We start from the raw sequence: 27,751 nt of genomic DNA, 5'->3' as shown, positions 1-27,751 counted from the left end.
TACCTTCTCCAATACAAAGAATGGATCCTTTTCTAGGACCCCATCCTGGGCTTAATTGCAATGACTCACCCCAGGGACAACTGGTGTGAATGTTTGCAGAAAACCTGAGACAATATGAGTTATCCAAAGCCCAATAAAACTTGTCTCAGTAATGCCAACATATATGCCAACGCACCCCTATATAAAAAAAACTTGCATTTATATAATGCTTTTCACAACCTTATGTCATTTTGGCTAACCAAGTTATTGTCACTGTTTTAGTGCAAGGAATGTAACAGCCAATTTGTGCCCAGTAAATCTCCATGCACAGCAATATAATAATAACCAAATCAATTTAAAAAAAAATTATATCAGCTAAGGGATTAACATTAGTAGCCAGGTTGTCCTGACCATTCTTCTACATTTACAAAGACAGTGGCCAGGATTCTCCAACCTTGTCCGTGGCTGGGATTCTCCTGACTGCTGTGAATTGCGATTTAGCTGAACACCAAATTCTGCATTCTCGCTGGAATCAATGCTGGGACATATGAATCTGGAGAATTCCTGCCAGTTTCTTGATTTAACTTCTTATTTAAAACAAAAAGATACTGCCTCCAACAATGCAGCTCTCCCTCAGTTTTGCATTGCTGGATTAGTCTAGCTTTGATGCTTAAGCCTCTGGATTGGGACTTGAAGCCACAATCATTGAGCCACATCTAAAACTTAAATAGCTGCAAGAGAAATTTAAAATCTGTGTGGACCCACTTTAATTTAAAATATATCATATAAATATACCTTATTTCCTTTCTTTGGAAAAACAGATATAAACTTCATTTGCATATTAAATATGGACAGAGATATCTTGCACATTATTTACTGGCACTAACATCTGCAGAAGGTCCATTTATAATAATGTTCCTATAAATGGGTGCCTAAGTTGCTAGCTAATAACAAGTATAAAGAAGTTAATTGAAAGGATATAGTCGTGTTCAAGTGAAATGGAGTTCAGGCAGTTTATGACCATTCTTGTTCATTTCTTTATGCTGCCATTTAGGTGTTCATGGAACGATCTGTTGTGCTGCCGGCAACACCATTCCTGCCACCAATGGCTTTCTTTTGGGAAGTCGCCCATCTAATCTTTTTGAAGGATGACATATCTTTCACACAGCAACCCTCTTCCCCTCGCTTACCCACTACATCCCCCAACTACAGAAAAAGGTGCATATAGCTCAATTGGCCAGAAGATGAATCTTCTGATGAAGAGCCAGACATGCTTACTTCCAAAGGAAATGGAGCTAGCAGACTGAATGGCACAAATGAGTGTCTGGAATGAAGGATTTTCCTCAAAAAAGCTCCAATACCTTTATTTTTTGCTTTCAGTGGTAGTGCATGAAAGAACGCATTCCAGAGTGATTAACAGCTGGCATAATCCAATTAGCTGTAACCACCAAGATCTCAAAAACATATGTGCTAATACTGTTGCACCTGCCTGGCAATAATTGTGGGAAATTACATTTATTGGGTCAGCAAACAGGCAAACACAGAACCGGGCCTTCTTCTGTTAGGGTTATTTGCAGCCACCATCCAGCATAGGTCTGCCAAAGCAAGTGATAATACCAGTTGATTGCAATCTGCTGTAATTTCCTTCCAGGCATATTGAAATGCTGATCTAAAGGGACCGTGCTGTTATGTGGAAACAGAGCCTTGCAATCATGCAGCAGACATCAAATAGGGGAAAAACTGCTGGGCTGCATTGCCACATAACTGCAGTCTTGTGTCTGCACTTTGGCCTTCCTGTACCTCTATTTTTATCTGTCATCTCTTGCCTTTCAAAGGCTGCTAATGCTTTCTGAGCATATCCTAGAGCCCTACGAAATGTTGTCCCCCTGTTTCAAGATCTCCCATCAACCACCTACATAATCTATTTGTGGTTTGTCACTTCCACCACTGATGTGGGTTGCATGTGTCCAAATCTGCATCAAAACATGTACAACTATGATAACCACCATAATAAAATTGCATTCATACTTGACTTTGGGTCAAACCATTTGATATAAATTGCATCCAAATTAGAAAACAAACACTGCAGTTTCCTTCTGTGCTTTCTCTGTTAATTTGGGGAATTATTTTCTTAACAGATAGCTAGTAAAGCGAAGTTGATTTTGTGAAAGATAACAAGAGCTGTTACTGAATTCCTCTAGGGATTCTTTCTTAATGAACTTCATGTCACAGTGATTTCTCAGTCAGAATGAATACACCCTGCAACAAAAGCAAGGCAGCTGCTATTAGACCCAAAACATGCCATCAAGTTAAAAATGTATAATCATTTATCATTGTTGATACCACTGAGTGATTTCAAGATGATAGCAATAACTAAAACATTGCCTATTAAGACATTAAAATGGTAAGTTTTGGAAGCATAGAAGTCAATCAGCTTCTGGAAGAAGACGAATGATTAACTTCCTGGGTCCAACTGACAGGCCTGTCCTAAATACAAATTACCTTATCTCTTGCAGATTCTGAATGACAACCTGCATCTTCTCAGCTTTTACTGTTTTGGTTTCAAATTTTCAGGATTTGAGGAGTATTTTAAACATTTCTTTGATAAATTTATTTCCTTATTCCTAGGAATCCATGGGATTTTTGTGCACAGGCAAGCAGAATACTTTCCAATGATTTCATGTATTGCAATACAAACAATAATATTTTGGTCCTGAAGGGCATGTTCAGCACTATGGTGGACAGAGGCTAATGATAATAATGCCAGATCTTCATGTCCTTACTGAATAAACTGGGTGGGAATATGTGTCTAATTCTACTTCAGGGACTGAAGTTTTGGAAAGTTGCAAAGGGAGGTTTTTCTCAGATGTTATAACAGAAGGAGCACTAAGGATATTTGCTTCTCGGATACTTTCCAACTAGATTAAAATAATATATCTCAATTTGGAACCTTTAATGGAAAATGTCTTTGTGATGTTTCTTCTAATACAACCCAACATTTCTATTTTAGAACATCTTCATCTGGGTTAATTGCAGTTTTAAAAGATTGTTATTCAATGAAAAGTGAGAAGAAAAGTTGATTTGACAGTGGAAATTTTTTTTTAAATCCCAAACATAGGGGAAACTTGCACAACTTGTACCTATCTTTTCTGTGATCAACCCTCAATAATTTCTGAGAGATTACCAGAAAATCCAGTAGATTGAAGGCCCTGTAAATAGCATATTTATGAAACGAACGCCTGTGAACAAACAGCCTGTTGGCAGGGCTTTAGCCAGCAGGGAGAATATGCAGAGATTGTGAGGGGTGAAAGTGAGAATCACACAGAGGAAATTCTGCTGTGAGCCTTCTATCTTAGACAAGCCTCAAACAGAGAGAAGAGACGAAGGAATAGACAAATGAAACTCGGTGCATGTTCATGTACTCATAACACAAACCCAAGCATCCAAGCATTATTCAGCAACCCAGCCAAACAAGTAGCTTTGGCGTGTCTGTGAGGAATTCAACTTTTCGATCCAGGTAGTTGGGAGAAAAAAAGATACGCAATCTCCGAAATCTCTGTACTAATCGACATTCAAAAATAATATTTAAAAAAATCAATATATCAGCACAGTGGGAAAGACAGATAAGTATCACCAATACGTCCGCAAGCACTGGTTCCAAGATTCCCAGGTTCGGGGAACTGTCCACCAATAAAACAATTCTTCAATGTTCCAACAACCTATAATTCTTCTCCCATTTACACACGCCACTTCATTCCATCTCTATTATTTTCGCTGCTTGGGAGCCTATTTGCTTGCAACCATGAAATGTGGACAGGGTTAGACACGCAGAGGGAAAAAAATAAGAGCTGGTCTTCCTGAAAATGATGCATCGCATCTTCAAAGCTGTGACTTTTCAAGGCAATCCTTGCCTGTGTGCCCGGTGCCCGGGCTGCGCTATACGGGACAGGGGGGGTTGGGGATCAATGGTGTACAGACTAGTGTCCACCATGGACAATCTGCAGGGAATGAATGAATGAAGGTACACACTTACCCTGACAGCTTTGCGATCTTCACGAAGCTAAACACATCCATGCATGCAGGAAGCTCTTCTGCTCTCACTTCAGCTCCATGCTGTGCCTTTACTCAATTCGATTGGGTTTACCGGCAAGAATGTCTTCTTCCCTTTGGCTCTGAGGCGTTCATGGGTCCATCCACTCCGACTAGAGGCAGCATTGGCTCTCTATCTCTCTCTCTCTCTCACTGCAAGATGCTGTGCTACATACAGACTGTTCAGATTCCCCCCCTCCTCCTCCTCCTCAGCACCAACATCACCCTGCTGCTGCTGCTGCCGCCACTGGCCCTTCAGGGCCACTCTCACTCAAATTTCATTCCAGTGGGAGCGGGAGCCCGGCGAGTGGGCAGGCAGCAGCTCCGGGGAGAGGCAAGAATCACTGCTGGTGGCTGTTTCGCCTTGCTCTGCTTCTCAGTCGACAATTGCTTCTCTCTCCCTTTTCTGGATTTGCTCCAATCACAGCCGCCACTTGATGACAAATGAAACCAAGAATTTGGGGAGGGGGTGGAAGGGAAGGCAGCGACCGCAGACCAGGGCAGGAAGCAAATAAGAACAACTGGAGTTCCTTAAGGGAGAAGGGGGTGGCTTTTGGCAGACGAAGTCATTCTGGTTACTGCCTGTGTCGGTTCACGCGTTTGAAAACCCACCGCCACATTCTGCCTTTAAGTTCTTCCTTGCACTTGAGCGGCTGTTCCCAGTCTGCAAATTTAAATATACCTTTTCCCCATCACATTTAACTAACCCTGTGGGTCGTTATGGCAACTGAATATAAATGGACCCGGCCGCTCATTGAACACATGTCGGAGTAGTTCTCTGGGAGTGTATACAATGCCACGCTAACCTTTTCACTTTTAATTGACAGAGTTATGTAAGTTTGGAAGGGAAACATAGCAACAAGAAAAAAAGGATAGAGCAACTCCATTTAATTTACCAACTGTCTTGTTTAGAAATCTGGCGATTTCTCTTTCTAGCTAATTGGTAAGTTAATTCCTTGTCCACACAAGGCGTACACAGCCCTTGCGTAAACCTTGCATTAAGTTGATTTTTCTCTACATCCTAACTATAACTGTAACACTACATTCTGCAATTTCTCATTTCCTTCTCTATGAATGGTATGCTTTATCTGTATAGCGTGCAAGAAACAATACGTTTCATTGTACACTAATACATGTGACAATAATAAATCAAATCAAACCAAACTTGCTCACTTTAAACAGAGGCAGATTTAAATTACTTCATATCACACCTTGGTGACTTTTTTCAACTCCAAAAGAAGTTAATTAGGGAATGGCCTGTCAATGTCAAAATTAAGGATTTACTTGATCCCTTTATTCCATTGACACCTACCCAAGTTTGTGTCACATGTGTTGAAACATGATAAATCAAGAGTCAAGTCTTACTGGACACCAAATATTTTGTTGGGAGTAAAGTTCAACCAGGTGCCAGAAAAAATGCAAGGGATGTGATGTGGTAGGCTACATACTCTGTGTTGGAGAAATGTTGCAGGTGAAAACTAGAATAAATCGCACTGGATTTTCAGTTTCAAAATGAATCTCCCACACTCTGTGCACTATAGAGGATACAAGCATGAATCACTCTGAAAAGCTGTGGGCAAGGTCTGTTCTCATTGGAGAGGCTGTAATCGGCATGCTGAGCGGGTCCCTGTGCATACACACATCTCTGCAAAATTGCTAAGAAAAACCTCCCAGCATTGAAATCACTGGCCACTGACTCCCCCACAGACATTTCTGGCCCCAACCCCCCATAGGTATTACTGGCCACTCACCCCCTTCCTTCCAATAAAAGATTCGCTGGCCACCCCAGACCCCAGTGACCCAGAAATCGCTGACCTCCAATCCCCCACTGACCCAGACATCACCGACGTCCCCATCCCCCACTGACCTAGACATTGCTGGTCTCCTGGCTTCCCCCACACTTCACACAGAGCACTGTACTGCCATGCACACCCCCTGCATGCGAGCATTTGTCCTCATTGAATGAGAAAATTGAGCATTGCACCCCCTCTGAGTACAGAACCTTGTTGAGTTTACCGCAATCAGCACCTTTGGAGGTGGTTCACTCTCTATTGAAATCAGGTTGTCTATACATTATTCTTAAGGAAACATACCTAATGGGCTCATGACTGGCCCAAATTGACTGCACCTGGGATTTCTTAAGAAGCCAGAGGTGTATATTAGCAGCAATGACAGACACTCAGCTAGTCATGCCAGGAAGATGGCCCCAAAGAAAAGTGCTCTGAGACTTGTGGAGAGTGAGCAGGCCCGCCTGCTGGGGATGAGAGGCACCACCTGCTTTACCCCACTGAGGGCCATTGCCCAAGTGATTGTGCAGCAAGTGTGTTATGGGAGGTGATGGCGTTATCTGTAAAATGCCAGGACACTGACAACTTGGTCTGGAGAGCAGTGCTACAAGAAAATGTACAGCTTTTTTTGGGCAGTGAGGCTCAACTGCCCACGCATCCACCGCCCCCACCCCCCCTACAACCCCTGTGGCACAGCCCCCATTCAGCAACCCTCATGGGGACCCATTTTCCAGAAATGGCCACCACAAACTCCCCAACCCCAACACATATTGCACCCCATGTCCTTCCATACATCATGCTTTCAGTTCCCCTTATGCCCCTAAGGAAAAGAGTGCACACAACCACCATGAGAGGGAGAAGACTCCAGAGCTGCAGATGTTCACAGTGTATGAGCAATGTGCCCTGGAGCTGGCATTGGGGACACACCAAGATGGGTATCTGGCAGCCAGGTTGGCATCTGGAATGCAAGTGAGCATCAGCTGAACACTATTCCTAAATCTTTGAATTAAGTGCCATGGTGCACGGATTGTTTTCCCTTCCTTCCCTAATATGTGCTCTTTTTTACAATGCTGGATCCCGATGCACCAGGTGCTTCTGGTGTTGCCAACCCCCCTTTCTGCTCCTGAACAAACTCCCTTGAATGCCTCAGATGACACCTCAGAAGGAGGCCCTGAAGAATCCTCTGAAGATAGCACCAGTGATTTGCCACAGGCATCAATGACACAATCTACCAACAAGAGATATCACCACAGTGGGTCATGTTAGTGCTGAGGCTTCTGGGTCACTTACTGGTGAGCACTGATGCACATTGGTTGGAGGCAGGAACATCCGAGGGCTTGGGTAAGTCTGCCGGAAGCGAGGATGCAGCTGGCCCCAAGCCAGATGCCAGGCCTCAGGGTTCATTCATTCCTAAGCTGGTGGAGATGCATCAACAAACCTGGATAGTTATGGATTGGCTGCTAGCATCCATGCTGTGACTGCAAGGCTGTTTTGAGGAGCCAGAGTGCTGTCACAGGAGCTGGTGCCAGCACAGTTTGGTAACCAGGCCAACACTGCATGGGTAGCGACCACAGTGAAAAGTCTGAATTAGGGACCTGGCTTCATGGTTGACAGTGTCGAGGCTATCGTGGAGACACAATGGGCTGTGGGCAAGTGTGTTTCCAGTATCCAGGAGTCACATTGGTCCATGGCCATGGGTGTCGGGGGCATGTTGGAGATACTGCTGGCCGTGGTTGAGATTCTCGCTGGGATTCTGGAGACAGCAGGCTGTGACTGTGGGCCTAACAACTTAGCCCAGTCTCATGGGGCTACTGCTGAGGGGCTCCAGAACCCAGCTCATTCACAGAATGTTGTAGCAGAGGGATGCCAGAGCTTGGCCCAGTCTCAGAGAGTCAGGGCCGAGGGACCACAGACTATGGGACAGACACGTCTGCGCCTCCAGGACTGTCAGAACCAAAGGATGCCGGAGCTTCTGGAGTTCAAATCAGCTACACTGGTGTCCCATGGAGTGTCCCGGGGTGGCAGGGTGGTTTGAGAGAGGTTGGGGATGGGTGGGGGTGGGTTGAGAGAGGGTGAGGATGGGTTGGGGTGGGTTGGGAAAGGGTGAGGATGGGTCGGGATGGGTTGTGAGAGGGTGGGGATGGATGGATTGAGAGAGGGTGGGGAAGGGTGGGGGATGCGTTGAGAGGATGGAGATTGGGCTGAGAGAGGGTGGGGATGGGCGACAGATGGTGGGGATGGGTGGGAGTTGGGCTGAGAGAGGATGAAAGTGGGCTGACAGATGGTGGGGATGGGTGGAGGTTGGGTTGACAGAGGGTGGGGATGGGCTGACAGATGATGGGGAGGGGTGGGGGTTGCGCTGAGAGAGGGTGAGGGTTGGGCTAAGAGAGGGTGGGGATGTGTGGGGGTTGGGCTGTGAGAGGGTGGAGATGGGTGGGTGTTCGGCTAAGAGGGAGTGGGAAAGGGTCATGTAATTTGAGTGGCCAGTTTTGAGTTGTGGGGGTAGCGGCTGGAATAGCTTGGGTGTGGTGGCAAGATGTTGGAGGCAGCCCTCACACTGCACAGCACCAGCTAGGTAAAGCAGGCTGCTACCAGGGCCAGCCTTGCTGCCCTGCCCTGCCCTGCCGGACACGTGCATATCACCTTCTGCCTTCAATCCTTTGGCTCCTCATATGGCAGGACATCCAGTTCTGCCTGGTGATGATCCCCCTGCTCCAACTGGTTTCCCCGCTGCTGGGAAATGTTGTGCAGGATGCAACACACGATGATGTGTGATGTATGCACAGCACCATACTGCAGGGCGTCCCCAAAGCGGTCCAGGCAGTAGAACCGCATCTTCAGCAGGCCTATGCACCACTCTACTATGGACCAGGTTGCAGCGTGAACTTCATTGTAGTGGGCCTCTGCCTCTGTCTCGGACCTCCCCACTGGCATCATCAGCCATGACTTCAGTGGGTAGCTCTTATCCCCCACGAGCCATCCCAGCAACCTGGGCTGGTCTTCAAAGAGCCCAGGGATGTCCGAACTTCTCGGCACATAGCTGTTGTGGACACTCCTTGGGTGCTGTGCATGGACCTGCATGATGATCATCTGGTGGTTGCACACAAGTTGTGACATTGAGGGAGTGGAACCCCTTTCAGCTGATGAATGGTGGCCTATCACCTTGCGGGGACCTCGGGACAATGTGTCCCACATCCACTGCTCCCTGCACGTGCGGCATCCTGGCAATGTTAGCACAGCTTGTAACCTGGGCCTCCTGCTAAACCTGTTCAACATCAAAGTATTGGCCTGCCTGGGTGAACAAGGCATTTGTGACCTAGTGAACACGTCTGTGGACGGAGGCCTGAGAGATTCCACAAAGATTGCCACTGTGCCTGAAACAACCCTGTTACATAGAAATTAGGTAACATTGTGATCTTAACCTCTACTGGCAGTGGGCCATTCCTCCCCTCAGTGCCACGTGTGTGAGCCCCTCACACAGGTGCCAGACTGTATCCTTAGATAAACGGAGCCAGGATAAGTGGCATCTCCGGCAGCCCTTCAAAAGATGTCCCGGTCTGTTATTGCATCCTTCTTCTCCTGGCCACTCTTTCAGGAGACTGCTCTCCCACCTCATGGCCATTAGTGGCTGCCCCCCTGCCCTCCTTCTTGAGGGCCGACCACTGGCTGCTCCTGGAGTGACCTACCGATTCCCTCCGCCTCCTGAGCCACTTCCTCCTCAGCCACCACCATGATGGCCAGCCCTAAATCAATAACACCAAGATCCAATCTGCATGGTGGGAGTTAGAGAGAGAGAGATTGATAGATTCATGGAATTGCTTGCATCTACCCCAGCACCACTAGCCCGTTCTGTCCCCTCCCTCCTCCCTCTGTGCCCCTCAATCCCTCACTGGGTCCTGTACTCCCACTTGTGGATAGTGGCAACACAACACAATCTGTGGTGCCATGCGTCACCTAATTAGGTTGTCTGCCATTGGCATCGTGAGCACAGAAGGCAGGAAGAGCATACAGATTGCTCTGCAGTCATGACCACCGCGCTCACTTGAGCCATTGCCATGAGTGCAATGGGGAGAATTGCCTCTGCTATGTGGGATGGTATATTTCACCAGTTGGAGGAAGTTTGTTATCAGTTGTCAGACAGCATATCACAGCTAAACCAAGATTTTTTTTGTACTCCATCCTTAAAGTTACAAAGCCAACGCTCAGAATGGACTGGGCAAACTCAATCCACTTGTTGCTTGCTACAAAAATCAAATTCAAAATCCAATTGAATCCAATTCATGGTCCCCACAAAAAAGACAAACAAGATGCAAGCTGACAAGATAATGCATTGTACCCCATTTTGGGCTTGATCTGACATTCGATCTTAGCCAAAAGACCAAGATTTAACACAAGTGTGTAGCTTTGATTCCCTTGCCTCTTCTGCGCACCTCTCCAGACAGTGAGAAACCCAAGCCTTTCATTCTCATGTCCCTTTGAATCAGTCAACGCTCATCAACTGGCCCTGACATTGTCCCTCGGGGTTGCAGCAAGGCAAGACTAGCAGCATTGGGAAAATTAATGGGCATCATTTTAAATGAAACCGCCTAACTTACTTAACATGCCATTAATCTGACTGCGTCAGTGCTTCGTTGGGTGGGTAAGGTTAACATTTACCACATTATCTGCTGTGGGCTGTACACCTAAACTGGCAGCTTGTGTCAGAACCCTCTAACAATGACTATCAGAAAACTGTGCCTACAACAGCCTTTCAGTGTTTTAATCTGTGTTTGCTGTCCTGTTACAACTGATATAACTGCTCTGGGTGATTGACTCTGTCCAGCTGTAATTGCATCAACTGAATTCTAATTCAAGCAAGATGGATTTTCAGACATTCACCTATTAGAAATCACCTGGAGGCCTGTTTTCAGTTTCCTTCAAGCTGTGAATTGAATGCAGAAACTTTGAAATTTATTGGGATCACTGTGATGCATTAGTCCATTGGTCTTGTAGTCCTTTCACTGAAACCAGGAATACATGTCAAGAAAATATAACTCACTGTTGTGCTAAACAGATAGAATTGCTGGAGAAATGTGAGTTTGCCTCAGGGTAACAAGGAAAGAGACACCTCATGGGTCCACAGTATATGATTGATTTGGAACATGTAACATGATTGGATTACTCTCAGCATTACACAAATCTGGTGGTCTTGCTTGACTAACACATTCTGCATGACCACATGCACTGAAAGTAAGTCGTGTTTATTGCCAGAAATAGTTACTTGGTCTAGGAATTTCCACTCCCGTTCGCATGAGATGGGTTTGGGAGCATGAGCAGAAAACGTGTTTCCCGGAACTGTAAATGCAGGATGTAATTGTCCCCTTGCCCCATGAATGGTGGGCTGTGTTTCCCGCTGTTCAACATCAGCAATGTCTTTACAATCCGTTAGCATATCATTATCAGACCCATACACTGAATCATACCCCCAAATCAAATATAGCATCCACAGTGATATGATGTCAGAATGGCATGTTGCAGACTGGTTTCAAAAGGCAAGCATTTGGCAAGCAGAACTCCAAGGGGAGTTTGCAGGTGGATTCATTCAAGCTGGTGCAGTGTTCATGGAGCGGCTCCACTTCTTCAGGTTGGAGAAGGGGAAGGAGTGGGAAAAAGGGGGAGGGGTGGGAAAAGGGGGAGGGGTGGGAAAAGGGGGAGGGTTTGGAGAAAGGGAAAGGGGTGAGAGAAAGGGGGAAGGATGTGAAAAAAGCAAAGTCAAAGGCAAGTTTGAACAGCAGCGTATTTGAGGCAGCCTTCTGGTGGAGAGTGACAGATCTCTTTAAGGGCTAAAGAGAGGGAAGGGAAGAAAAGCTTGGAGCACAGACTTCATAGCAGTGGTGGGGTGGAGGGGTGGGGGGGAGTTGGCATGGACTGAAAGTTCTATGCGTCATGGCTGGGGGGGGGTGCGGTGGCAGGAGTGCTTATGGAGGCAAGATGTAGACAAGAGCAAGAGTAATGGGAAAATGTGTCAATGATCTGCACCCCATTGCAGCTGAGACTGTTCAGCTTGAGCTTCAAGATAGAAAGATGGAAGGAGTTGAGGGCCTGAATGTGATTACTGTCACTAGCGAGGTAGTGCTTGATCGACTTGTGGGACTGATGGTGGACAAGTCCCCAGGACCGGATGGAATGCATCCCAGGGTTCTGAAGGAAATGGCAGAGGTAATAGTAGATGTCTTAGTGATTATTTACCAAACTTCGCAGGATTCCAGGGAAGTGCCAGAAGATTGGAAAATGGCTAATGTTATGCCGCTGTTTAAAAAAGGTAGCAGACAAAAGGCAGGGAATTATAGGCCGGTTAGTTTAACATCTGTTGTTGGAAAAATGCTCGAATCCGTCATCAAAGAAGAAATAGCGGGACACCTAGAGAAGAATTGTTTGATAGAGCAGATTCAGAACGGATTCGTTAAGGGGAAGTCGTGTTTGACAAATTTATTGGAATTCTATGAGGATGTGACTAGTGCGGTAGACTGAGGGGAACATGTGGATGTAGTGTTTCTTGATTTTCAAAAGGCGTTTGATAAGGTGCCGCACAAAAGGTTGCTTCAGAAGGTTAGGGGGCATGGAGTTGGGGGTAAGGTGTTAGCGTGGATAGAGGATTGGTTGTCTAATAGGAGGCAGAGAGTTGGTATCAATGGGTGCTATTCTGATTGGCGGTTGGTAACTAGTGGAGTGCCGCAGGGATCGGTGCTGGGGCCTCAGCTATTTACCATTTATAGAGATGATCTGGAGGAGGGGGCTGAGTCTAGAGTGACGAAATTTGCTGATGACACGAAGATGAGTGGAAAAGCAAATTGTGCGGAGGGTGTGGAAAGTCTGCAGAGGGATCCAGATAGGCTGAGCGAGTGGGCGAGGACCTGGCAGATGGAGTATAATGTTAGCAAGTGTGAGGTTATCCACTTTGGCAGAAATAATAGTAAGAGGGACTACTATTTAAAGGGCGAAAAGCTGCAGCATGCTACGGTGCAGAGGGACCTGGGGGTCCTTGTGCATGAGTCGCAAAAACTCAGTCTGCAGGTGCAGCAGGTGATCAAGAAGGCGAATGGGATGCTGGCTTTTATAGCGAGGGGGATAGAATATAAAAGCAGGGAGGTCTTGCTGCAACTGTACAGGGCACTGGTGAGGCCGCAGCTGGAGTACTGTGTGCAGTTTTGGTCGCCGCACTTGCGCAAGGATATTTTGGCCTTGGAGGGAGTGCAGAGGAGGTCCACTAGGCTGATACTGGAGATAAGGGGGTTGGAATATGAAGAGAGACTAAATAGACTGGGTCTGTACTCGTTGGAGTTTAGAAGGATGAGGGGGGATCTTATAGAGATGTATAAGATAATGAAAGGGTTGGATAGGATAGAGGTAGAGAGATTCTTCCCGCTCAGAAAGGACAACAGGACTAGAGGGCACAGCCTCAAGATGGGGGTGGGGGGGTGCAGTTTAGAACGGAGTTGAGGAGGAACTTCTTCACTTAAAGAGTGGTGAATCTCTGGAATTCTCTGCCCGTTGAAGTGGTGGAGGCTACCTCGCTAAATATTTTTAAAACGCAGGTTGATGGGTTTTTGATAAGAGAGGGGATTAAGGGTTATGGGGAGAGGGCGGGAATGTGGAACTGAACCACGACAGATCAGCCATGATCTTATTGAATGGCGGGGCAGGCTCGAAGGGCTAAATGGCCTACTCCTGCTCCTACTTCTTATGTTCTTATGTTCTTCATTGACATTTTGGAGTCAGACTTATCATACAATTGTGCCCACTCAAGCAACACTTATGTGTGAGTAACTATGATTGTTATTCAGCATTTAACCCTTGACACACAGACTTCTAGATTCAATGATTGCTTTGGTGTGGCTGTACCATTGTCTACTGGGCAAGAAATTTTATTCGCTTAGAAAGGTAGCCATGCACACTGTCTAAGAATAGTGCTCATAAGCCTCGGTTCTATGCTGAAGTGCCGATTAACAAATGTCCCCCATGGGTCAGGCTGAATGCAATGGCCTTGGAGTGAAGGTTTGGACAATGCCTGCATCTCATATTGGAGCTCAGGATGCAGTAGAGTGGCCAAAACAATGGCCATTTGGTCATTCAGTATGGGCTCTTGCCCAAACAATATGCAAATGAAGGACTAGGCATCAAATTTGTGACCAGGACATGAGTCAGTGGTCCTTGGAAGGCAGTTATAGATGTCAAATAGAGAAAGAGTGGTTCTTAGTAAACAAATGCTGACTGTCAAGTCTCTCTTTGATATTGCAGTGTCAGGAACATGGAGCTTGTCATTCTTCTCGCTTATTGGCAGGAGAGGAGAAAACATCAACAGAGGTGGCTGGTTCACCAAAGGCAGGAGAAGAACCATCAAGAGGAAAGGGTGGCAGGACCTGCTCTGCATGCAAAGGATGAACCTCAGAGAGCTGTTGTTCATAGGCATTGTGTTTGACCCAGATGATGCTGACATACCTGCAGATATCCAGGAACCAATGTCACCGAAGACTATGCATAACTAGCAAGCTGGTTGGTTACATTAGCCATCTTCTGCAGGTGCCATGGGGATTTGGAGGCCATCCATTGTCAGTGTCACCGTAAGTGACTGCTCAATGTTTACATCAGTCACTCCTTCCCGGGCACTGCAGGTGACCTTTGTGAGATTCTGCAAGCCTCCGCATGGAAGTGCATCCAGAAGGGCATGGACATAACCTTTGCCGGGGCACACAACTTTGAGCATTTTGACTGTGATCAGGATGCAAAAGTGATGGGCTTTGTGCAAATCTCTGGTTTTCCACAGGTGTAGGTTGCATCAATCGAACTTACATGGCACTCAGATCTCTGTGATATCAAGTTATCAACAATGTAATCCTGAATAGCTTCCACCTGTTGAAACTTCAGCTGGTCTGCGGCCACATCAAATGCATCCTGCATGTATGTGGTCAATAGCCAGGGAATGTGCACAACTCCTAGATTTTCAGCCATTTTCAGATCTCTGACATCTTTCAGTATCCACAAAGGTACAGGTTTGGCTCCTTGGGGACAAGGACTACCACTGATGTTGTGACTGATGATGCCTGTGCAGAGGCTACAGAGGCTCATGCTACAAGTCGCACTTTAGTCGAACAAAGCATTGACATGCTGAAGATGAGTTTCTGGTGCCTGGACCAGTCTGGTGGAGCCTTGCAATACAATTTCACACATCAATCATCAACTGTTGCGCCCTACACAACCTGGTGCTGCAATGGGGAAAGGAACTGCCTGAGGAGGAGATGGGACGAGTGGTACATTTCCCACATGTAGTGGTCTATGTATCCTTAAAATCGCACAGGATATTTCATTGTAAACATCCCTTTTCTCAATTTGGAAGGAATTGTTAATTTATAATCGGGTAAAGATATGAAGTAGATATAACTCTTCACAAATTTGAAAGGGAGTCTGCCATTGTTACGGCCTATAGTGTTATTGAGTTAACACTTTTGACTGATATACCTCTGTAGTGATGTACTACTGCTTGGTGAAGGTAAATGTAAACTTCCACTGAGGAATGTGACAAACATTAATACCTCACAGCTAATTTTCTGCTTAGAAATATACAAGTAACAAAATGGTGTCCATATAAGTATTTGTAATTATCAGTATTCAGGGTGATTAACCTTAAGTTTTCTTTTTAAATCAAGTCACACAATGAATAAAACTGAGTTTCCAATCAACTCTTGTTGGAATCAACTTCTCTCCTCAAATATGTTGGTAATTGGAATATTAATAATAAAAGTTCATTAATAATAAAAGTTCACTCAAAGGGTGGTGAATCTCTGGAATTCTCTGCCCGTTGAAGTGGTGGAGGCTACCTCGCTAAGTATTTTTAAGAAGCAGGTTGATGGGTTTTTGATAAGCGAGGGGATTAAGGGTTATGGGGAGAGGGCGGGAATGTGGAACTGAGCCACGACAGATCAGCCATGATCTTATTGAATGGCGGGGCAGGCTCGAAGGGCCAGATGGCCTACTCCTGCTCCTATTTCTTATGTTCTTATGTTTTCAGAAATGTTTTTTAACTATCCTGATGGCTCCAATTGAGAAAAAAAACTGGAAACAGGCCTCCATGTGACTTCTGTTGGGTGATCAACCAGAAGTATTTCTTCCTGTGTTTACAAATCAGAAGAAATCCACAGACTTGCAAGTTCAAGTGTAACCCTGATCTCAGGCTGGCAGCAGAAAGCACTATAATTTACTTTTGTTCCACTGAGCTCTGGAGGAGAAAATATGTCAACAAAGTTTTTCGCACTCCTGGCTTCTCTGGGCTGCCCACTGCTGAATAAAGGCAACACCAGGTGAGTGTAAGATTCAGTTCAGCTGTGATTGGCAAATAACTTGTGAACACTCACTGTTTAGGATCACATATGAAGAATGACTACTTCAGTACAGTACAGCATTGGAAAGCTGCCAGCATCTGTGTGGCTGGGGCCCAGCATTAATCAGCACTTTCAGAAGTGGCACAGAAAAATGGAAGGAAAATTCTGTCTGTCAAGTAAGCTACAGGTTTCACGCTGCTAGTTAGTGACATTATCCTTGCCAATTTTTGGACGAGGCATTTTTCACCAGCACAAAAAAAATCGAAAATCTGAGAGATTTCCCTTCCAGCAGCTGGCTATTATACAATAGTGATAGAGGCTTTGGAAAAGGCAGTCTAAAAAAGACACAAGAAATAATCCTCTAAAAATTGATCTATTTAGTCTGCAAATCAAAATGACCAAACACAAGGGTAGTTTATTAGTATGCAATTCTCACACAGACCTTTATCTGCTGGAAGTGCTCATCAGGAACTCAAGCACTGAGATTAGATGTCACCATGCCTGATAGAATTTCCCAACCATTGACTTGCACAGGCATAATATTGTGTGCATATCTCTTTGGTTTAAAATTGTGTGCTGGAAGTAATTTCAACACATAGATAGGTTTGGTATCTTAGTGGTTATAATGGGCGAGCAAACATGGAGGTCAATCCCACCTATGCAAAGTTGTGAAATTTAACTACTTAAAACTGTTCATTAGTAGCTGCCACCCAAAAATAACCTTGATACCTTGGTTACATTGGTTACATGTTACTGCAGTTCCATGGTTTGTGATTGTCCCTTAATGCCCTCATAGCAACCAGGGATACGCAATAAATGCAACCTTGCCATTGTGACCCACAATTGAATTAAAACAAGAAAATAGTGCAACAATCAGCAAGTCAGGGAGCATTTGTTGCAGAGAGAAATATAGAGCTAATGTGTGAAATTTTCCCCCAAAAATTCTAAGTATGTGATCCTACGAAAAAAATTCTAAGTGTCGAACCAGAAAGAATTGCAATTTTTTTTGTGTGAGCTGCAAGTTGAAATTTTGCGGCATTTAGTGCAAAAAAAGTGCCAGGATGCAATTCTCACCAGCCACAGGGGCATGGGGGAGTGGGGAGGTGGGTGGGAACAAAAGCTTGGAGATCTCCTGCCACCTCCCCCATGCTGATCACCTCTTGTGTTTGTCTACCCCCCCAACCCACTCCACGGACATTGGACCCCCTCATGCCGATCACCACTGTCTTCAGAGTTCCCCCTTTCCCCCACCAATCACCATCCCAGCAGAGTTCCCTCCTTCCCATCCTGATTGCCACACCAGCGGAGTTCCTTCCTTTCCTCTTGCCCCAGTCACCATCTGGGAAGAGTTCTTTTCCTCATTCTCATCTCAATCACCACCCTGGCAAAATTCCTTCCCTCCCACCCCTGCGGAGCTCTGATTTTCTTCCCTCTGTCATAGCTCCATCCCCACTGGCACTGTATCAGTTTAGGCTCCACCTTCTTGGCACTGCCCCAGCACATTTATGGTGTCCAACCAGGCATTGCCAGGTGGGCACTACCAGGCTGGCACTGGCCGATGGATACTGCCCATCTATGCCCGCCCCACCATCAGGGGGCTTCACTGGCCTCCGATTTCCCCAACATAGCCATGGCGCCTGGTCTATGCTACTACAAAGCAGTCATGATCCTTGCTGGTGTGGAGTCACATTGGCAAGAGTGGAAGCATCTGGGAGGGTGGAAATAGCTGTGCTGAACAAGGTAAATACTTTTAAATTTAGTTTTTTATGTTAATAGGCTTCACGTGCTTTCTGTGCCCAGCACAAATTGGATTTTGGCCTCCCATGCTATCTTCCTGATTCGCTGAACTGATCGACCGATGTGGCAAGCCGGTAAGATCATGCTCCAGATTTTATCAACACTCTGCACTTTCACATCAGGCCTTTAACATTTTATAATGTCGCATGGCCATTCACAGGAACGCAGTCAAAGAGAATTTGACACTGAGCCTCAGAATGAGATATTCGGATAAATGACCAAAGATGTGGTCATAGGGTAGGTTTTAAGGACTATCGAAAAGAAGAAAGAGGGCTGGGGAGATAATGAGGTTTAGAAAGGTCATTTTAGAGCGGAGGTTGAGGCAGTTCTGATACTGCCTGATCTGATGAGCATTTCTAGAATCTTCTGTTTTTATTTGTTTGAGAAAAGGAAACAGTGGGCCAATAACTTCTGAGATGTTCATCTAATTTTGTTCCATATACTTGGGGAAAGATTGTTGAAATGGTGTGAATGTTCATTTAACATGTTTCTCTGGGATTTCTGCTGAATGGATAAATGATATCATGCAATACCATTTTTCAAACATGTTATTCTAGAATTCATTCTGCTGGTTGTTTGCAGAAGTATTACCTCATTTGAAATAAAATTGAGATGTAATACCTCACTTAAAATAGCAGAATGAGAAATCCCCTATAAATGTTATTCATACACTGGTGCTCTGCAGTGTAAAGTTAAGGTCAACGTTGGCATTACCTTTAAGCTCACTTCCTAATGTTGAATCCTTAAATTTAATCACATTTTATACAAAGATATTATCCACCCAATTTGTTGAGTTTGTTTAGAAATGCACCTGAGATCACCAGAGAATTCTAGCCCTTTTCCCAAACACACCCAATATTAGAATCTTTGGGCAGTATTATATGGTGCTGTTGTGACAGGGTGGGGCCATAAACAAGTCCATTAATTTGCTGGAGCTGTAAAATCTCAACGATGTAAAATCCTGGGTTCTGATACTGCAAAGCTTTCTGATCTAAGCACCAAATCTTTCCATTAGTGATTGCGGCTTTACATTGCTCAGCACACTAAGTAGGAACCTGGTCAACACATCTTAGATATCTGTTGCATGCTAACAAATTATTTTAAATATAAGTATCAGATATTTGGCAGCAGCAAGGCTGTAGTTAAAGTCTTTCACTAGGTGCCAGCTATTGATGCTATATGTGGAGGACGATTTCCGACCCCATCATTCCTGGCGCAGATTGTGCCAATCCTAGAAGATAGCATGTGGGCCTAAAAATCGGTCCTGCCAAACGATTTGCAATTGTACTGGCACTGTTTTACTGGCGCAAACTGGATTGCGTGCCTAGCAAGAGTGCAAGGTTGAAAAGCATGAGATTGACCTGATATCCATCTCATTAGCACGTTTGGCACAGGATGATTCCCCATCCCGGAATGTTCCACCTCTCTGGCAGGATGCTGCATGGGCATGACTTAGTACTGGTCTCCACTAGCGGAGATGAGGTGCAATGGCCAAGCCGGGAAATGCAGAGGCCATTGAAGTCCACAACTGGTTGGGTGTATGGCCAGACAGTGCCCATCAGGCAATGCCTACCTTGTAGTGCCCCTAGCACATTGACAATGTCCACCACTGTTGGGATCATGATGAGGGGGTATGAAGGGGGGGAAGTCAGACAGGGGTACTGATCGGGAGGGCACTGATGCCCTTATGCTGATGACCAGTGTTGGGGAAGGGTTGGGGAACATTTCTCCAATGAGAAGGATCCCGATGTCCACTGGGGAAAAAGGGGGTGAGTATCACTGAGCATCAACCTCTGGGGTACAGGGGGGTGTCTCAGCCACTGCCATGTTATAGGGTGTGGTGGGGGACTTGCATGGGTTTGTGGGTCTGGTGCCAGCATTGAGGTCCTGAGGTCAGAGATTGCCACTCACTTGGGGCCTGAGTTGAGTGCATTTCCCCCTGCCTCTGAGCAAACCCCACCCCCACCCCCCCAAGTGATGCCCTCACCAATCAACTCCTGCTCTGCAGAGTTCTCCCTTTCCTTTCCCTCTGTACAGAGCTCCATCCCTCCCCCCCAGTCATGGGCTCCACCCCTTATCTGGCCCACTCCCCTCACCCCACTCAGGTCTTAATCCGTTTCAGGCCCCAATCCCTCAGGCCCTGCCCCTTGACACTGTCAGGTTGGCACTGCCCAAGGGGCACTGCCTAGTCTTGTTTCCAACTTCCAAGGGGGGAAGGGGGCTTCAATGGCCCGATGACCTCTGATCCCCTTGCCAAGGCTGTGAAATTTGGTCCCCGCTGATGGGGACCATAGGTGTGGCACCCCAGTGAGGACATCAACCGGTGATGGGGTAAGTCCAAGTGAGTTGAATAAAAACATTCGGGACTCACTAATGACATTTAAATCATGCCATGAATATGATAAGGCTGTGCTGGTAAGATCAGGAAAAGTGAAAAATTGGGCACAATCCTGATTTTTCACCTCTTACTCTATCTTACTGGCTTGCCTTGCTGGCGGGAAGAGCTGGTAAGATTGTGCCCTCCGAAATTTGTTGGGAAAATTCCTCCCTTAGTTTTTTTGGGAAAACCTCTGCCTATGGTCTGCATGCTTAATGAAAAATCCTAGTTTAACAAGAAATCATTTAAAAAATATTTACTGGTAAATAGTTGCAGTTCAAGACATTGGTGCTCTGATTATTAAAGTTTCATCTGTCTCACAGTCTTACCACAGTCATAATGTCAAAAGGAATACCTCCCAAGGCAATTTAATATTGCAAATGAGAGTATGTGCAATTGCCTGCTACAGTTATTGCTTTTTATAATGAGACTGCTTATCCTTCCTGTGTTATGAGAGGTATTTGAATTTTCTCATCTATGTGTGTGTAAGATGAGTACCTAGCTTGGTTCTACAACACTATCTTTTCAGTTAAATGTTGCATGTACATAAACATTTGTAATAGACTCAGACTGAATCAGAACTAACCCTGTGTTATACCTGACAGTTAAAATAAAATCTTAGGAAAAGTTCAACAGTTAAAATTGTGTATGTTAATCCTTAGTCACCACCTATGCCAAAGGAAGTGCATGAAATCCACTAAGATTCATAGAATCATCGAATTATAGAATCCCTACACTGCAAGAGGAGGCCATTCAGTCCATCAAGCCTGCTCTGACAACAATCCCACCCAGGCCCTAACCCTGTAACCCCAAGTATTTTACCCACTAATCCCCTGACACTAAGGGGCAATTTAGCATGGCCAGTCAACCTAACTTGCACATCTTTGGACTGTGGGAGGAAACCGGAGCACCTGGAGGAAACCCATGCAGACGTGGGGAGGATATGCAAACTCCACACAGAATCGCCCTAGGTCGGAATTGAACCCAGTGTCTGGCGCTGTGAGGCAGTGGTGCTAACCACTGTGCCATCATGTTGCTCTAAGCTAGCAATAAAAAGAGTAATTGATCACAACTTAGATCGCAAAGCAAATCGTAGAGGTGAATATTTGAATGCCACCTGAACTCTACAGTAAAATGACAACCATGAAATAATTTTCAAGTAATTTGACCATATTTTAGATCCACTTTATACTGATCCTGCAGTAGAAATGGTGGCAAATTCTAGTCAATGCATTCAGTCGTTGGAATTTTACTGGCACGCCCGCCTAATTCCTGGGGCAGGCAGACTCGAAGAACAGCGTTCTCCATTGGCTTCGAGTGGGATCATACGAACCTTGGGTGGACGTGCCAGTGAAATTCTGGCCAATGTCTTTAATGTCTTCAATGTGCTATTTAATCCCAATGAATTCGCCCAGCCATATGTCTCAGGATTCCATGGTCTTCTGCAGTAATTTCATTAGATGATCACAGAAGCTTTGGAGAAGTAATTCCAGTTGTCTGAGTTTTCTGCTGATCTTCTATCATCGTTACAGCAGGAAATTGGAGAACCCATGATGAAACTTAATCCTGCTTAATTTTGGACTCATACTCAAGATCCTTCAGAATCTGAATGAAAATGAAGCCTTTTAGCAATTTCGACCTGAACTGCTTTGTCAAAAAATTCATATATTTGATTTTGATACAAAACAAATAAAGCATGGTTAGCTTTACTGTCCTTAAACTGGTTGCCCTGTTAGCCTCAATTGGAGGGGCGCAGGACTTACAAAAAGCACACTTTTGAATTGCATTCTCACTTATGGGCATCCTTAAAACTTGTATGTATACATTTCAGCTGGGAATTATCTGTTAGTTTGAGTCCCTTCAACTACCAAAGATAGGTCTGGGTAACTCCATCAAAACAAGGTTCAGGACCCTTTCACATAGATGCAGCCAATTCTCAGAATTGAAAATTTCAAACACAAAATGCAGTATTGCAAAATTAATTGAGGTAAATGTTAATAGTCTTGAAATGTTTTGCATTTTTATGTTAGGAAAGTTATTATTAATATCAGCTTTCATGTTATTGAGAAAGTAAGATGATAGAAACGTTGTCAAAAAACATTTTGAACAATTTCATTAATATCTCACCACAGGTAGCTAGTTCTTAATCTGTAACTTTTCATGTAATTTGCATTGTTGTTTTCTTTATTATTGGCTTCCCTGGTGGTTTAGTAACATTTGGGGAAATAATATTGTCATTTGTTGCCTTTTATGACCTTGATATTTGTGCCATTTAAGTAGAAATGTAGAGGGTGAGGTGAAGCTCTGAATGTCAGGTATGAATTGTGAGACTCTGTGGGCAGATATATTTCCTCCTTCGCACCTGCTTGACTAAGGCTCTACTGCAGTAATAATTTGGAATAATTTAAGAGCTTGCTCCATTTTTTCTCACACTCTATTCTTACACTCTATTCTACAACGATTTTCAGCACCTGCTCCAGTCAAAATTCAGCTTCCCTTGGGTTTTAAGATGATGATAATTTCTCAGGATATTTTGTTCTCCTGCTTAGATATCTGGCCCTTAGTGCTGGCTATACACTTTATGCATTTACGTGAGGTGGCACTTGCGTGTTGCCTATTTCATATTTTGTTTGGCAATATTAGATTTCTCTAGTATTTATTTCTCTATTTCTATAATTATGAGGTTTATAAGATTGTTATATTTTGGAACTGTAGCTTTAAGATTTTGGTAAACGTTGGGGTCATGTGATGTGTTCTGAAGTGTGCCTGACAGGCCTATGGTTTGAATGTTAAAAATAAAAGGAAACCATGTTATTTTATTGAGAAGAAGTTGCAAGATATTTATACTTGGAGACAATGGCAGAAATCTCTGAGTATACTAGGAGTAGACTTCAAGTCTCCCAGAGTCCCAGAAGGGTGTTACTGGTTTCAGATTGTAAACAGTTGTGTTGTAATTGGTCTATTTAGTTAGGAGGTGAAAAGGAGTTGGGATCAAAGATAGCTAATTAAAGATTTCATCTAAACACAAGCCATGGGAAAGATGGCATAGAAAACCATTTTTGAGATTGGGTTACAGGCTTCTCTATAAACCAATGAAAATATCACAGACAGCACTGCTTCTGGGGTAGTCAGCAGCCATTTGTGGGACACAATGCAGGATGTTGAAGCAACCAGTCTTGTACCAAAAGCAGAGAAAATGCTGATTATATTGTTTACCATGCAGAATATGGGTGGGACTCTCATTCAATTTGAAGAAATCAAGTTTGTGAGGATTTAAAGGAGGCTGAAAGATTCCTCTAGCTTGAGCTGATGGATGGAATCTCTCGTGTGACTCTAAATGTGAAAGTTGATTCTGGGATCAGAGGTTATGTGGCTGGGAAAGTATAAAGAAAACAAATCATCTGAAGCTGAGAATAATTTTAGACTAGTTCCTGGAGGATGAAATATCCACTTAAGGGACAGTATAAGTGAGAAGCACAGTGGGAATTTTTTCAGTTGTGCTCAAAATTAAATGGCGAATCTTTTCTTCATTGATTTAAACATGTTACCTATAAAAACATAGTTTACTCAGTAGTTGTTTTAGTCATTTGCTACAATAAAAAATTTTAAAACATTAACTCTTGTTGGATTACTCTTTCAGCAAGTAACTGGAAGTTTGATTCTCTTTTCAAAGGTTACCAGTCTCTACAGAGATCATGACAGCATGCTAAATTGCCCATTAGTGTTAGTGGGACTAGCTAAGGTAAGCGCATGGGGTTATGGGGATAGGGCCTGAGGGGATTATGATTGGTGCAGACGAGATGAACTCAATGGCCTCTTTCTGCACTGTAGGGATTCTATGATTCTATAAATAGTCTCTCACTTGCACACCACTCTTTAACCATAATCCTTCCCAGTTTTGATTACATTGTAATAACACTAATTTTATTGTACAATAACAAATGGATAGGTAATACACCATTTCTTGCTGTGGTTTAGGATGGAAAGGATGCCTAGTTAGAAATCTGCCAGAATTTGTTGACAGATTCATAATAACAAGCAACTTGTTGAGAAAACAGGAAATTATGTGATTGATGTTATGATCACAATGCTGTAAAGTTCCAATGACACTGATCATAACTCACTCATACTTTCAGTTCTTGTGATATATTACCATTTCACTCTGGTAAAATAACTTCTATGGTGCATTACCACCAACATTTGAGCCTACTGCAAAATCTGGGTAAGAAATCTACTGGAATTATTTTGAGCATAATAAGTACTGCACCTAAACTGTAGACATGATTTTTCTGCCCCTCTATGTTGGTCGGGTAGTGTAACGGAGTGGGAAATTTCAGTGGGAGGCCCGGCAGGTCACGATTTTCTCGGCCATTGTTTTTGACATGATCAGCTTCTCACTGGGGAAGGGTACAAGGCTGATTTTAATATTATTAGGCTAATTTAAATGTGTTTAGCAAGCTGTGAATGCAGTTGTCCAGACTCATTTGGCTTTCCAACCTTGCCGGGACCCTGGCAGTGCCCACTGGGCACCCCAGCACTACCAGCCTGGCACACTAGCAGTGCCTATGGCACCTGGCAGTGCCAAGGGGCCTGAGGGGGCAGGACTTCACAAGGCAGAGCCAGACAGGGTAGAGCCAGGCAGGGGAAGATAGGAGGTGGGGCCAATGATTAGGAAGCCAGCAATGCTGGCAGGCACAGCCATTCCCATGGAGGGAATGTCATGTCCATGGAGGGGGAGGGTATGTAAACTGACCTCCAGTATACTGGGAGATCAGGCGCATGTGCAATGGCCTCCTTAGCAATCTGGTTCTGGCCTCTCTGGTAATTTTACTCTGGTATGCTCTGCCACCCCCTACTGACATTAATCACCTAATGGTCTCTGCATTGCACAGGGTGCCTTAAATAACCGAGACTCAGCTTGCTGGTAAAATGTGCAGGAAAAACTCCTGTTTTTCTGCCCATTGGACACAGAATTTGCCCTCCATACATTTCATCTGCTTAATCTCTGAATGAAAGGTAATGAAGAAACTGTGAAATTTTCATCCATACATATTTCCCTTCTAGTTCTGGTAAGTTATCATTCAAAACTTTCCTCAGTCTACCTAATCATCCTCTGCTAGCTGTTTATTTCATGACTGGCAATTACTCCTCCATTCACACTGCTATATTTCCTCCTATGCCATGATACTGAAACTTTCTACCAAGTCTCCTGTGAGGTACTGTACTGAATGTCTTCTGACAAATCTGTACATTACATCTATTGCATTCACTTTATTAATAGTATAAGTCGCTCTCCAAAACCTTTTTGAATTTATTAAACACAAACTTGTCTTTAACAAAATGGTGTTGGTTCCTAAAATATGTCTTTCAAATTATGAATTGAAGTGTTTCACCACAGCTAATATTGGAATAACAGCTCAACAAGTTTCTCGCTTGTCTCCTTTTTTGAACAAAGGTGCCTTCAATGTCCATGGTGCACCATGTGTATTTAAAAAAAGGTTAAAAATATGTGGCCTGAGTCTTTGCCAACCTCTCTCTTGCTGCTTTCAATAGTCTGCACATCATCAGGAGAATCTCCAACTTCCTGTAATTTTCTTTCGATAACTACTTTTCCACTTATCCCTAATTATTGTTCCAAATTCCCAACATTCTCACTTCCACTTTCATTTGGAAACGCTGATACAAAATATTTAACATGCACGTGAAATCTGTGTACCCTATAATTAGATGACCCCCTAATCCCTGAGTGTCTCACACTATGTTTAATTATTTCCTTTTAATTGTATATTAAAACCCCTTTGTTGCCACAGATAGTATATGCTAGCTAGTCTTTTTCACATCAACTTTTCAATTCTCTCTTTTCACCTCCTCATTATGGGTGGAATTTTACAAGATTTTTTTGAAGTGTCCAGCTAGTGAGAAAATGGGGAGTTGCTGATCCATTTTTTGGGCAAGATTTCATTCCCAATTTTATGCACTTAGTCTTTGAAAATATGGGCTAGATCATTTCTGGCTTTGAAAGGCAACAGGCAGGGCTTAATTTGCCAGACAGCCTGCAGCTCAGATCAGAGCCACAAATTGTGCATGTGTAGGAAAAGCAAAAAAACCCAGCTGTGCTGACAAACCCAACCCCCGGGGCAGTAAGGAGAGGGGCCCCCCTTACTGCCTCATCCCACCCCCCAACACATGGCCCCAATCCCGATGGCTGACTGACATGACCCTCTCCCTCCCCTACCCCCAATCATCAGAGACACAAATTCCACCCCCTTCCATCAGCACACCTGCAAGTGCTGACTTGGCTTCTCCTTCATGGTAACAAGGCAAAGTGTATGAAACTCACTGGAAAGCTCTAACGGGCATGTCACTTGCCCAAACTGCCTGCAGCTGATCTGCCCTAATAAGAGACAGCTCCATAAAAACCCCAAGGATCGACAGATAGGCAGGCATTGCAGGAAGAAATGGCTTCCAAGAAGACAGCTCCCGTTTTTCAGTTGCAGACCTGGCCAGGTTGCTGGAGGCAAGGCAGGGCATCTTTTCCCCCCAGCAGGATGCTGTCTGAAAGTAAGGGATGGAAATGAAACCTGGGAGATAGTGGTAGCATGTGTTAATGTCTGGGCACTGAACAGGAGAACTGGGAAGCAGTGCTGCAAAAAACTGAATGACCTAATCCAGGCAGCAAGGGTGAGTGTTTAACCTCATCTACCATCTTCCCCCAATGACCCCCCCAGATCCCCCCACTTTCAACAACCTGCATGCTTTCAGCCCCTGACTCCCAAGCACCACCCTTTTCCCACCCAAGAGTATCACAACCCTTGCCCTTTGAGGGCCACTCCCTGAAACCCTGCAGGGCTCGTGCCATCAGATTTAACATGGCTCCTTCTGTCCCCACAGGAGACATAATTACCCATAGAGGGTGAAAACAATGGGTGGTGTGCCCGAGATTCAGGTCCTCACCCCCTTTGATGTGTGGGATCTGGAACTTGCAGGAGAGGAGGACATGCAGACCATTAGCGACGGCAGGGTTGGGCTGGAGCATAGAAGTGAGCACCTGCCAATCCTCCACTTGTTGGAGAAATCTCAAGTAAGTTGCATCAGGTCCCTCAGTTGCACTTAACCTTGTGTCCTGTGTTGCAGGAAGGGACCCCGACACAGCCGAGCCATCTGACATTGCAGCCCCCATGGCTGCTCCCACCCATCCTGTCCCTGACAGCTCAGTGGACTCCTCAGACGAAGCGGATGAAGGGACGTCCATGGCCAGCACACGTTTTGCATCAGCCTCCCCTTCACAACTCACCATCCCAGAGACTCTCACATCGGTGGGTAAATTAGTGGCGAGGTATCTGGGTCACTCTCTGGTGAGCATGGCA

The 27,751-nt window shown here is 44.7% G+C and overlaps 1 protein-coding gene across 7 annotated transcripts in view; it reads right to left on the bottom strand.

Annotated features, from left to right (window-relative positions):
* The window catches only part of frmpd4 (FERM and PDZ domain containing 4), a 633,610-nt gene that overhangs the window by 506,395 nt on the left and 99,464 nt on the right, over positions 1–27,751 (bottom strand). Inside the window, exon 1 of one of the 7 annotated variants that reach the window (XM_080203998.1) lies at positions 4,013–4,065. The exons of the other annotated variants lie outside the window; for them this stretch is intronic. Coding sequence (XP_080060124.1) covers positions 4,013–4,053 — 41 coding nt within the window. The 5' untranslated portion in view covers positions 4,054–4,065. Of the gene's footprint in view, positions 1–4,012; positions 4,066–27,751 lie in introns of those variants that run through there. 7 annotated transcript variants of the gene reach the window in all.

This window comes from Carcharhinus amblyrhynchos, chromosome 15 (genome assembly GCF_965287045.1).
Source record: "Carcharhinus amblyrhynchos chromosome 15, sCarAmb.v2.hapA, whole genome shotgun sequence".
Classification (NCBI taxonomy): Eukaryota; Metazoa; Chordata; class Chondrichthyes; order Carcharhiniformes; family Carcharhinidae; genus Carcharhinus; species Carcharhinus amblyrhynchos.
Note: the sequence above shows the minus strand (reverse complement) of the source record. Positions and strands in the feature narration are given on the sequence as shown.